At 39.6% G+C, this 13162-nt stretch overlaps 1 protein-coding gene across 5 annotated transcripts in view; it reads right to left on the reverse strand.

Annotated features, from left to right (window-relative positions):
- Positions 1 to 254: 254 nt before the first annotated feature.
- LOC123971964 (E3 ubiquitin-protein ligase MARCHF6-like) overlaps positions 255 to 13162 on the reverse strand; it is a 24676-nt gene continuing 11768 nt past the window's right edge. For 3 of the 5 annotated variants that reach the window (XM_046051100.1, XM_046051098.1, XM_046051099.1), the window contains exons 17-26: positions 12134 to 12234; positions 11811 to 11948; positions 11418 to 11613; positions 11219 to 11288; positions 10950 to 11131; positions 10695 to 10829; positions 8350 to 8439; positions 7967 to 8099; positions 5964 to 6099; positions 2106 to 4544 (exon numbers count right to left, since the gene is read on the reverse strand). In XM_046051100.1, the coding sequence (XP_045907056.1) occupies positions 4460 to 4544; positions 5964 to 6099; positions 7967 to 8099; positions 8350 to 8439; positions 10695 to 10829; positions 10950 to 11131; positions 11219 to 11288; positions 11418 to 11613; positions 11811 to 11948; positions 12134 to 12234 (1266 nt within the window). In that variant the 3' untranslated portion in view covers positions 2106 to 4459. Of the gene's footprint in view, positions 324 to 2105; positions 4545 to 5963; positions 6100 to 7966; positions 8100 to 8349; positions 8440 to 10694; positions 10830 to 10949; positions 11132 to 11218; positions 11289 to 11417; positions 11614 to 11810; positions 11949 to 12133; positions 12235 to 13162 lie in introns of those variants that run through there. The other 2 variants (XR_006825338.1, XR_006825337.1) reach the window with 2 other exon arrangements.

The following is a 13162-nucleotide window of genomic DNA, read 5'->3' on the forward strand; positions in this document are numbered from 1 at the left end:
TTTAATAGACAGATGTGAGAAAACTGAAAAATGCAACTGAAGACAAAACTTGGAAGGCGGGATAAAAGCTGGTCGCCATAGAGAACGGTAAGACTTGATAATCATTTAAATAGGTGCACACTTTCAGACAGTCTCTCCTAGTGACGGAGATAGTTGTGTGAAGAATGAAAGAGAGTAGAAAGAGAAAAGAGTTTGAGAGAAGGTCAAATGCTGCACTCTTTCTCACCTCCACACAGCTGGCCAATTATGGTGTGAAGTGGGCATCACTGTTCAACTATCCGTTCAAGAGTGTTCAAACCTATGGAGCCTTCAGTGGGAATGACCTGTGTAAAAGAAAAAAATCAACTCATACACAATTGATGCTCCTTGATACATTAAAGAAAGGGAAAAAAACAAGGCAATTCAAGCCATTCTTCTACAATACAAATAAAAGCAGATGAAGAGAGACCAACAAGGTCATTTTCATTTGTTTTGACATGCAGATTCATTATATCACTCTTGAGCTGGCTTGTACGCCCGTAGAACAAAACAATGTGTATTTCCGTTCTTCATCACAGGTTGCCTTCTCAGATTCATTTATTTGAATCAGACCTGCGGATGAATAATTATCCAGTAATTCACAAGGGGGGGAAAAAAAATAATTGTGTTGCAGGAATTTGTTTTTCCTTTCCTATCATGTTAATCATCTCGCCACTCCTAAGATTTATCTTGCAACCCCCCACAGGCGACACAACACCAACATTGGGAACCACAGCTTTAAGCCGAAAGTAAACAAACATGAGTAACATTTGTTGGATCATATTGTCTGCAGTTCGCAGAAGAAACCGCACACTCTGAGAAATCACAACTATTTATTATTGTTTCATATTACTGAACCAAAAATGAATAGACCTTAAAGTTTATACGTTTGTCACAGTACATGCCACTGTCTTCGTTGCACATATAAAAATAGAAATGATTTGCTTCTAGAAATTGAAATTCAAGACCAAAATATTAAGTGTCCAGCTCAGTTCAAAAAGACACTAAAAGGTCACTTTACAGTTTCATATGTATATTGAAAGCTTTCCACACAGCAGCACTACAACTGTCACTTAATGTTATTCACAATCCATATCAATAGAAAACCAGTTTACCAAACTACTAATGAAACATTTCTCACGCAAATGCAGTGTCAATATCAGACACACAACTTAAATCTTACTTCTTTTTTAAAGTAAAACCCACGGTGCAGTCGCCACAGTGAAATACTGACATATTTCAGTCTCAGTGGGAGGGAAATAAGAACATACAAACCCTGTTATGTTAAAATGGATTCTGAAATGATTGCAAACTATGGTATAAAGTGCAACATTAAAACAAACAAACAAAAATTCTCCACCATTATAGTCCCAAAAACAAAAAGAACATGATCTTAAAAACTCGAATATCTCAGGAACATATCAGAGAATTGGATTCAGTTTTCATTGGCAATGAGGAACAGTTTTTAAAGAATGGTTGGGACTGACAGAAGTCATTGTATGTAATTGTAATGGTGTTTGTTCTGTAGTGGGTCTGCGAAACTTGCTTTGAAACATGAAGGAAGTAAATTTCATTGCATTTTTCTCAAGGGTGATGACCTATGACCTTTTGACTGTTAAACTGTTGTAAATGTATCCCAGAGGGGTTGTAGTAATGAAAGGTAAAAAGACTTTGTTTCCTCTGAACAACACACAGCGCATCAAAGGGGGAATTTTATAATGTAATCACACCAACGAGTTGACACACAGGGGAAGCATCTGGTTGGACAAGAAGACAAACACAGACAGCAGCCATCAGCTCCTGCTTCTGTCCTCACAGACGCAAACACAAACAGATCTGATCGCGGTCAGAAATGTGGGGAAATGTTTCTGCTGGTTAGTTAACCTGAAAACATATGAACTGACACAGGAGTCTTAAGTGTGTTCTGGATCCACACAGGAGAGAAACGACACTGATGTGACCAATGTGGGAAAGGTGTCAAACAGTCTGAGTACATATTATTTTTCCATTTACGTCAACTCAGCATACATGTAATGCAATGTCATTTTGGTTTTTAAGAAAATCTATTTTTTCTCTTTCATTCTCTCCATTTTGTAAATAAAGCTCACACTTGTTGAATGTTTTCTGTGGCTCTGGTGCAGCTTTGTCGAATCTGAGGTTAACCCCAGTCGATGTCAGAGTGATGTCATCGGGGTTATCAGTCCGCATTACAAACTGGAGGTGTGGATGTTTTGTTAAATTTGAAAGACAGGAATGTTTACCAGGGATGGAGGGTCTTATGATGTGACGCTATCCAGTTCTATTAAGGTAAATGTAGGAACCAGTATTTCGGGACCTTTGTCAGAATAGTCAAAATTATCACAGCCCCTGCTGTTTTGACTTTTCCTTTTTTAAATCTTCAGCATAATACAACCCAAAATTAATAAAAATCCATTTAGTATCTGACAGTAGCTTGTTTGAAACAAAGTGATTTTAAAAAAGTTGGGAGACATTTTGATTATTTATTCACTCGTTCCTATGCATTTTGTTTGCAGGTTTTTATGGCCTCCCGTCGTCGTTCTTTAGTTTGACATTAGCTTTCAGAATCACGTAAGCTGCTAAGGGTCTGCCAGTTTATCATTTGTTTTTCCATCGATTTCCTTCAGGCTGGTAAATATCCGAGTGGTGTAGCATGTAACCTTGCTCAAAACAAAGACCACTTCCGTTACCACTGGAAAAACGTTTGTGTGTAAAGTCATCATAAGTGTTTTGTAAAAATTAGCTAGTTTCAACCCAGACAATTTCCAAAAAATAGACTGCACTATTAAAACTTAAGGAATGTTTTAGCTAGTAAAGACTTATTAAGTAATGTGAAAACTGATTGCTACAAAGAAAATATATCTTCATCCAATCAGAAGCAATGAACTGTGTAAACAGAAAGACCCTGTAGCATATATGTAGCACATATATTAAACTGCCCATCTTTTGTAAATGTATGTATGTTTCATATCTGCACCAGTGGACAAATATGGGTTTGAGAAACATCTGGTTATGCTGACTTAAATTGATTACAAGATGAGATGTCAATTGATGTCAGTACAGAAAAAGGAAAGCCTTTTTTAGTTTTTGTAAGTTAAAAAAACGTAAGAGACAAATGTGGCAGCCTGTTGCCAACAACCAACCTGCATTAGTAGTTTGTACTCCATTACAGTACTAGTGCTACTGTGGCCTAACTGAGATGAGTTAACTCAACAAGATTCCATTTATTTGTTGTTTATACAGTTGTTTAGTGTCTCCAAACCATTAACAGAATGCAGACTGGAGTCTGAACAGCTGATTAGCACCACTATAAGCCACTAAGGGCCAGCTAGCTTAAATTATTATTTTTTATTCTGTAAGAATACATATTTCAATAAAATTAGTGTCAGTCCAAAAGGTGTAACACAGGCACATTCTGAAATGTTCTGAGGCTGTTTTTCCAGTTTAAACATGCTTAGTTCAAACCTCTCTTTTTGTATGACTTTTTATTCCTTCATGTTAATGACCTCTCCTCTGCTTAAGGTGGATTTGCTCAAGAAGATACTACAAAACAAAGACATTCATGAGGGAACATTTAAAAAATCCTGGGCTGTGTCCAGATTGTCTAAAATGTCATTTTCTTCTCTTTTCTTTCTTTTTCTACAGCTTTACTTCAGAATAATCCTCGGAGGATCTAACAACTCACTCCAAAAATTAACTAAAAACAAATCAATGAAAACCCGTCTAACAAAAACATCTAAAAAAATTTAAAAAAAAACAACAAAAAAAAAATCACATTGCTACATCACGTATTCCCCTCCTCATCACTGACAACCTCAATGTGATGAAGGTGTCATTTGAGATGAACCAACAATTGGAACAGGACCACAGAGGCGTTCCTGTTATAGTCCAAATATCTCCTCCGTAGCTCTGAAATGTGAAAAACGTCACATTAAGAGACACTCAGTGTGAACTAGACATGATTTTACAAAGATATAAAGGGAAGTACAATCTGAGGTAAAAGCTCAACTGACCTGATTTCAACTTAAACCTTTTAAAAATTATGTAACGACAACTGAAAATGTCAGCTGTGTTGAAGACAGAAACAGACACATTAAACAGGATGGACAGACTGTAACTCATTCTGACTGTTTTAGCAGGTTGATTAACAACCTCGTTCAGAAATTAAAATTTTCCGTGAAGAGTTTTAAGGCTATTTTGTCTTCACTCTTCAACGTCTTTGTCTCTCAACCTCAGACAGCAGTAGGTGTTGGTGAATAAGAGGACTGGACTGCAGTCAAAAGTTTACAGGCTGTGTTTGAAGTTGACATTTGACAGCCAAGCAGAGAGAAAATATTAAGGTTTCACCACAGGAGCTGATGAAAGCTCTCAGTGCTGAGCAGAGTGAGTCAGCTCCACTGATCCCACAGCAGCAGCGTCAGGTCTATGAGGAGGTGCTGTATGAGGAGCTGGACGTGCTCCTGCCTGTCTTGCGCTCATAGTTTACCAGTCGCTGTCCAACCAGGTATCTGGAGGAGAAACAGTTAAGAGAGAGTTGCTTACCAATCATCATCATGTATAAATTCACAATTATTAACTAAAATACACAAATGTCTTTGCTGGTTGTAAGGTTGAACATTTCTTTTGAGATTCTACTGATCACTATTCTTTTTATTATCAGATCAGTCTTAATGCAAGATGCTCTTTACACTGTATTCTCCTTCCTTGCATTGAATTTGAAGTTGCTCACACAAAACAATGTGCTCTTTGGATCTTTTTGTTGCCTAGCATAAAAATGGCCAGAGATTGTTCTCCCTTCTTGTCAACATGAAGCCTGCCCACTAGACCAGGGTGAGAAAACTATATAAACAATTGCCATGATAGGAACATTTCCTCAGTAAGAAAATGAAAAACTGATATACTGTATTTTATGCTCTGGTAATGACTGTATGTTCCTCAAATGTAAGTCGCTTTGGATAAAAGCGTCTGCCAAATGAGTAAATGTAATGTAAATGTAACTGTCAATAGGATACATCGCTCACATAGCCCCGCCTCCTCTCAGTCACAGTGCCGTCTTATCGTCATCCATCTCTCGTTTGCTCCGGCTGACTCGCGTTATTATTTTTTCCTGCCCTACTATGCTGTAACGGGCTAGCACTTGTCACTTATTGGATGCTGGCAAATATTACAAGCAAGCCCATATGCAAATGATAGTACAGAGCAGAGCTAACGAAAGGTGCTTTTAGACAAATTCCTAGTATGTGAAAACATACTACACTCCGACTTCTATTAACATACTCGAGAGGTTAGAGACATGTTCCCTTGCAACGTCATTTAACTTTTAAACAGAATGGCCCAGTAAACGGTTGTTGATAAGATAGTTGTCCTGTTGGCCCAACAGACATTTGTAATTCTCAAAACTAAGCTAATCCCTCTCACAGCTATCAGACCTGAGGAGTCTCAGACAGCAGAGTTTCAGGTGAAAATACTTTGGTGCACAAAAGTCAGAAGTAAATTAACTGATGCTGTTCTGCTTAACACACAGTACTATTAACTTTACTTCATTTCTAAGATAAGTTGAGTAGATAATTTAGTAATTAAATTCAGTAATTTAATCAAGGTTGTATAAATCTTTCCCCATGCTATCAAAAATGGTATTGAATATTGATACCTTTCAAGGTATTGTATCAAATCTATTATTTCTAGTATTGTGACGACACTAACTGACAACATACAATACTAACAGCTAACACATCACAGAAACAAATATACTTAGAACTAATCACATGGCAGTCCTTTGGGAACAGACATTCAGCTTCACTAAAAGGCACATCAGTGTTGGCTGAGTTAGCTAAACAAAACATGCCATGAAAGGCTACTTAGAGTCCGAGACGAGACAGATTGGTGATCTATAATTATATATATTAAGATTGTTGGGGTGTACTGACTTGTCGTTCTTGATGTGTTCATAGAGGCGCTTAAACTGTCGAATCTGGAAGGACAGGATGGCCAACAGTGTGACCATCATCAGCAAGAAGGGATAGATCCTCCTCTCCACCAGCATCTGCATCTCTGGCTGCACACCTATAAAATTAGAGAGGGAGGTGGAGGAAAGAAGGAGAAGGCAGAATAAACAATGGAACAGAATCTGCATGTCTGTGATGTCTAATCTCTAGAACCTGATGGACTTATAGTTGAACGAACAGAGTAAATTAAAAAAAACAATCAATTTCACCTTGGCTTGCGCAATGGCTAAAACCCTGATTACCACAAGGCAAGGGAATACTTTATTGACTAGTTGTTTAAATGCAAAGGCTGCAAGGCAACATCAAAAACACTTGTCTATACTAAAATTGGTGCCTTGGGTAGGCTTTGCATTAAAAACACTTCTCAAATGAGCCCTGTGTCCAAATTAGTAAGGATCTGCCTGTGCTGTGTCTGCTAACTCTGTGCCTGAACTTTATCTGCGACAATTTCTAATTTAGTCAGTACTCAAAACAAAAACAAGACCAAATTAAGTTAAGTTTCCTTTTAGTTGAGCTTTCTCACTCATCCACTTGTTGGGTTATCAGTTTTATTACTGTGAAGTTAAGCAAAATGTCCTACTAATTTGGGCAATTTTACAGTAATTCATTATTAAATATTATTATTTCTTTTGTCTTGAAAATGTATGGTTTTTAAATTAGATACATGTACTGTAGCATTTCAAAAATGTATTTCTATAAATCACTGCCTGCTGCAACTAAAAACAACCAGTTAAACTAGAATTTCAGCCCCGTAGCTGTATGCATTCACCAACGCACAGAGGACAGATTATGATCTTTTTGGCCAAATGACCTCCGGAGGTGGTCAGGGACGCATTGTGACCACAATGAACACAAGTGTAAATGCAAATGCATTGTCAGTCAACATACAACAATTACGTGGGTGGAAAACGTACCGGTCGCAGTCTTTCACAAATTATATCAAAATTTTGACGTCGCAGACAGGCAGTGTGTCAAAACACTGCTTAAAGAGAGGCGTTCATTGAACGTGTTTATGTTTTTGGTAAATGGTATAATGTGCATATCCGTTTGTGAATGTGAACTCTCACGCTGTTGAGTTAAAATCAATGTTAACAACCATAATAACAGAAAGGAGTACTTTATGAACAAAGCGATGGCTAATGGAACTTTCTGGCTGAGCTATTACATTGGTTCATCAGTTCATCCTCGAGTCCAAGTGGATGTTTGAGCCAAATTTAAAGAAATTCCCTCAAGGAATTCCTGCGATTTTGCATTTACAAACATTATGATGTAACACTTAAAATGTCATCACTTCATCTAACATTTTTTGGGGCCTCTGACAACCAAATCCTAATCAGTTAATCCTTGTGTCCAAGTGGACATTTGTGCCAAATTTAAGAAATTCCTTCCAGGCGTTCCTGAGATATCTCCATAAAGAGAATAGGAAGGACGTAATGCCCGAACCCGAAAATGCCTCCATAATGCCTCCGGCCACAGTTGCCGGCACAGAGGAATAAAAACTTTACAGTTTTCAATAAGAGACAATGTGTCCTTTTTGCAAATATGTAATTGAAATAGTACAACTGGAATGCAGATGTGTATTATTTGCAAACAAATCCCATTCTGTGCCATTTGTTTATTTATTTACTTTGAGGGACAGTGCACATTGATCAATGTCAATGAATAAGTGCTAGTGATAATTTTGAAGTTGTTAAGTAAATTAAGTGTGTCAAAATACAAACTGAGAGGCATTGTTCCTCATTAGGTCACTCGCGGAAAACTGATGATGGAGGAGAAAACTGAAGCGGCGAGAGAGACGTTAGAGAAAAAGAGAGAGAGATGAAGGAAGCAAAAATCTGTTCTCTTTACCTCCATTCCAGCTAATGCATGAAGGGACCAGAAAATCCATGCTCAACCCAGACACGTGATCACACATAGAGACTCACCCAGAAGTGGTGTAATGCCTTTAGAGATGGTGTAGGGCACGCAGAGAGACAGCAGCAGGGCGCAGATCACAGGGGCAGCCAGCCCTCGCACAATGAAATGGAGGTCAATGTTTCTGATACCGTTAGCATACACCTACAGGGGAGAAAGAGAAGATTTTTTTTATACTTAATTCCAGAAGATATAATAAATAATAATAATAAATAATTACTCCAACTAAATTTGGATTAGTTCTTAGAATATGCTTTTATAGAGCAGAACAGAAACAACTGAAAATGGAAAATGTGTATTTTAGGATCAGACAAAGACATATTTAGTCATCTTCACAATGTATTTAAATGAAAATGATTTCACTTTAATGAAGTTAGAAGAATGTGAGACTGACCTGCTCGATAACAGTTTTGAGCCACCACTGAGGGCCCATCAGTGTGATGGCAGCAATGATTTTAGCATGGAGCACGCCCAAAGCCCAGTCCTGCCACACACAGAAAGAAACAACGACCATTTTACAACAAAGACACAATAGGATCGGTCTCAAAATCTTAGCATCTGCTCAGCATTAAGTGCCTGCAAAACCAGTTTGTGTGTCTTTCAGCAGGACACTGAATGCTGGCTGGTATTGTTTGAAATGTTTCAATACTAGTTCCCTCAGATACAAGTTTTGGCATACATACCAAAACTGTTTTTTTTTTTGTTTTTTTTTTACTAGAAATATAACAGAAAGATGTTTGTTATTATAACTTCATTAATACTGAAAGGATGTGCGCAACACACGTGTGCGCACGTCATAATCCCTTCTGACAGCTGCTAATAAATAATCCATGATTTCTCAGATGGATACAATCAAGTGGTGTGTATGATTTCATCCAGGGGTGGAAATTATTTTTTTTGGCTCACCTGCCAAGGTGGCTGGTAGATAAAAAAAATCCAATAGCCAAACATATTTCTATACAAAATAATAAATTGCCTTTTGTGTCAGATATACATTTGTTTCTGTCCTTTTAATTGAGATAATAATGTATTATGTCAAATACAAGCTTAAAGAAGAGGCCAGAGTGAAATTTGAAGCAAAATTATATTATTGCTATTAAATGTACTTAAAAAAGAACAATAAATTGTTTTATAAACTTACAAGATGCTTATTAATCATTCAACTTAAACCTCCTTATCAGACTGCTCACTTTCTACAATCAGCCTCTTCTGGCCTCCTGGTTCTGACAGAGTCCTGGTCCCACAGCATCACAGCTTTTGTGGGATCATAATTTTTTTATACAGCCTACAGATTCTCCTTGATCTCTGGGGCAGACAGCAGGACCATTAGAAGATCTGACAGTGTGTCAGACACTGACTGGACCGCCAGTTACACAGCTAAAAGCTAAAAAAACCTAATAACCTCCTAGTACAACTAATTTTGTAGTTAGCTCCAAACACTAGCAACTTTCACGCTGCCTTATTTCAGGGGGGTATTGTGCCAATCTCCCGGCTTGCTGCACTTTATGAAAGGTATGGAGCAGATTTTATCCGCCTGTGAGCAGGGAAAGTTGAGACAGAAAGAAACGATCTGTTTGTGAAAAGCCACAGCCAACATGCTGGTTCCTGTAAAGTCGGGCTGCTATGTGAAAGCTCACATGATTGCAGGATAAAAGCCTTTTCACACGGGATAAAACTGCAAACTTTTGATCAGTATGAATAAGCGAATGCGACATAAATGCGGATATTGTTTGCGCTCTGATCTCCGTATAAAAGCGGCTACGCTCACTCTCCCCTCACGAATCTTGTTGCCTGTCCCCTAACGCCCACCCCTTACAACTCTACGCCAATAAAACACAATTAGCATGAAAAGAACATAAACAACAACCAATGAACGTCCCTAAACCGTGTGTTACACGATTTTAGATACCTTGCTACATCGGTGACCAATTTAAGTGCGACATACTAGTGTTGTAGTACGCGAGACCGGTCTTGGTCTCATCTCAGACTCAACCGCATTTGCACTCGGTCTTGTCTCAGTCTCGGATATTGAGGACTCATGGTTTTATTTCAAAATCAGTCAAGAACATAACTTTGGGAATATCAATAAACTCCTTTTGCACTGTCTGATTTATTTGTTAACATCCTAACTTTGATTGGATATAAAACATATTCCTTTAAATGCACCCAATAACCCTAATTAAACATGTGTTGTTACCATTAACGTCGCCACTCCCCACGATGGTAAACATCGAAAAGGAGTTTTGAATAAAGATGCTTACGTTGATTTCAGCTGTTAGCGTTTGTATGTGGGTATTTTAATGGGAATGTGGATCTTTCAGATCAATTTGAGAAGTAGGTCTACCTATGATCTCGTTCCACGTTTTAATTTGTGTCATGTAATGTGGGGAAACGGTCTTGGTCTTGACTCGGTCTCGCCCTCCCTCGGTCTTTGTCTCAACTTGGTCTCAGCCCCTAAAAGTCTTGGTCTTGTCTCAGCCTCGATGAACTTGACTTGGTCTCGGTTTGGGCGGTCTTGACTACAACACTGCGACACACAACCAACAAGAACGCCGGTCTGCTGCTAATTACCGTCAATAGAAATTATATGCCAAATATTTAATAATATTTAATAATTTAGCTGCCAGTGTGGCGAGTAGCCAACATTTGGCCACCAAACGGAAAATCCACCCGCATTTGGCGGATGTTAATTTCCATCCCTGATTTCATCACACACACATACAAACTCCACTGTCCTACCTGCCAAGGGTAGAAGAGAGGCGTCTGGTCCAGTGGAACTCTGAGAGGAGCTACGATGACCAGCTCAAACAGCAGACCCAGCAGCAGAGGAATCACCCCAGCTAACATCACCGCCACCAGAATGGTCTTCAGGATCTGTTCTCACCAAGACATCACATCCACACACCATCCAAATACACATTAATAACATTTGCTATACAGCAGAGCACTTTATTTGCCATTTGGTGGGAGGGGCTAAAGAGACATTCATATTACCATGAATGTCCACTCTTGGACTTTGAGCATGATGACGGACCGTCCCTGCGGCATCCAGGACAGCATCACAGTGGCAGCCCGAATGGACAGCCAACAGATGTACAGACCACTGGCTGCTGTGTACAGCTCATGAACCACGGCGTTGCCCATCCAGAAAGACATCAGCCAGCGACCCGCACACACTAGGAGTGAGGAAAAGGAGGGCAGGTAACACTGGAAGTATAAAGAATGGCTAGGAACAGGAATTCCTGCATGTGTCCATAACTTACCCGGCAGTGTAAGGCAGATCAGACTAGCCAGTAACAGCGTCACACACATAAAGGCAACCAGTAGAATGATCTGAAACACCAAAAAGAAACAAACACACACACAAAAGAACCAAAAAAAATCAATTGTGGAGGAAAATTTGATAGCAGCACAGGCTTCAACCGTGACAGGACATATTAATTTATGATATTAATAAGTAACCTTGAGCGGGAAGTTGATGGGCCGGTGGTATGTCTGGAAGCCCACAGGACCGCCCTGTTGTAGGATGGCCTGATGAGCAGCGTGAAGCCCTTCACCCAGGCCAGGGATCCGGTTGTTGTTGTGGCGACCGGGAGGGTTGTTGTTTGGCTGGTTGTCATCGTCGTCATGGTCCCCAAGTAGGTAGGAGTGAAGGTCCCTGTGGGTGAGCCGATGGTGAGTAATTACTTTGTCTTATTACTTTGAATGTATGACACAGAACAAAAAGCTTTTTCTAGCCGGGTCCTTTTACTGAGACACTTTTCACCAATTATGGTAGATGAAGATCGTCTTAAAAAGCCTCTAAGTCATACTTTGCACATCTAAACTCGCTTTGTGTTTGTGTGTCCAGCCTACAGCATGTATCCAGCTGTGAAGGTCCAGGCGTGGACAAGCCGTTTGAGCCACTGGCGAGTGTGACCCTGCTCCAACAACGCGGGCAGAACAACCTGAAGCAACAGCAGCTCCAATGACAGCTCACTGACCGGGGCATCGCTGCAGAGACGGGACATAAACCAAACTCAGTTCACATTTATAATGTACTGCACAAATGTAACTAGAAACGGCAAAACATTTTCTCTGGCAGCTTCATGTTTTAGTTACGCCTCAATAGAGAACAGACATAGTCATCTGTAGCTTTAAGATACTGAAAAGTGAAATGATAGTGTTGTTGTGTGTACCTGTACAACATGACGTTGTAGGGAAGGAAGGTTGGGAAGAGCAATTTAATGATTCTGACAGGAAGCCAAAGCATCAGCAGAACTATGGAGCCAAACACCACCTTGAAATACAGACATGCACAGAAAAAAAACAAGACACAAACTTTTGTTAATTAACATCTTAAGTTTCCCTATACTATCACACAGAAAGTTATAATATGCAGTGGGCTGCTTTCCCACGCTGTTAAAATCCCTTTCATTCATTTCTGACTTCACTATATAAGGCCAATGTTCTTTCTACCTGCGTTCCTTAAGCCACTCAGTCGCTGCTCTTCAAACATCATTGCATTTCTGTCAACCTCCAACCTCCACCGCATCAACCCCTTTTCCCTCAGGACGATCCAGGTGTTTCAGCTGAAAGGCTCCATCTGCTGGCTGTACTCCACCACCACCAGCGTCTAGACTCAGGGTACTCTACCTATCGCCCATTTTCATGGGCCTTTACTTAATGAAGATGACGATGAATCACATCAATCAATCAACGTCCTTACAAACCTTTAATTGATCAGGGTTTTTCCCTGCATAGACAAATTTTTGCCGCCCCTCAAAGAGGTTTTAGCGAGCGCCAAAGGAAAATCACCAGCGCCAAAATGGTCAGAATTGAAAAAAACCCAAAACCCTTTCAAATCCTCTCCGATGTGTTTTAATGGCCATTTATCAACCAACTTTTTAGCAAGCAGAAAATAAATTTAAATACGTCTTTGACTTCCAGCAGTTGCCTCTCCTCTCATCCACAGCGGCTGTTTTTTACAAACGCAGCAGGCACTGGATTAATAAACCATCTGCTGCGTTGGTTTGACTGCGCCTGAACGCTCCCTTACAAGCTCACGCTAATGACTTCCTGTTATTTCTGACAAGATAAAAGCGGTTTGTGCTTGAAGTGTGTCGGTATTCACCGGTACTGTCACCTTTACATTTTAGTTTTTAGTGTACCGGAACCGGGACGCTCCTCTGCCCTCTCCAGATCAGGTTCTCTGGACAATACGTGAC

This window comes from Micropterus dolomieu, linkage group LG06 (assembly GCF_021292245.1).
Source record: "Micropterus dolomieu isolate WLL.071019.BEF.003 ecotype Adirondacks linkage group LG06, ASM2129224v1, whole genome shotgun sequence".
In the NCBI taxonomy this organism is placed as follows: Eukaryota; Metazoa; Chordata; class Actinopteri; order Centrarchiformes; family Centrarchidae; genus Micropterus; species Micropterus dolomieu.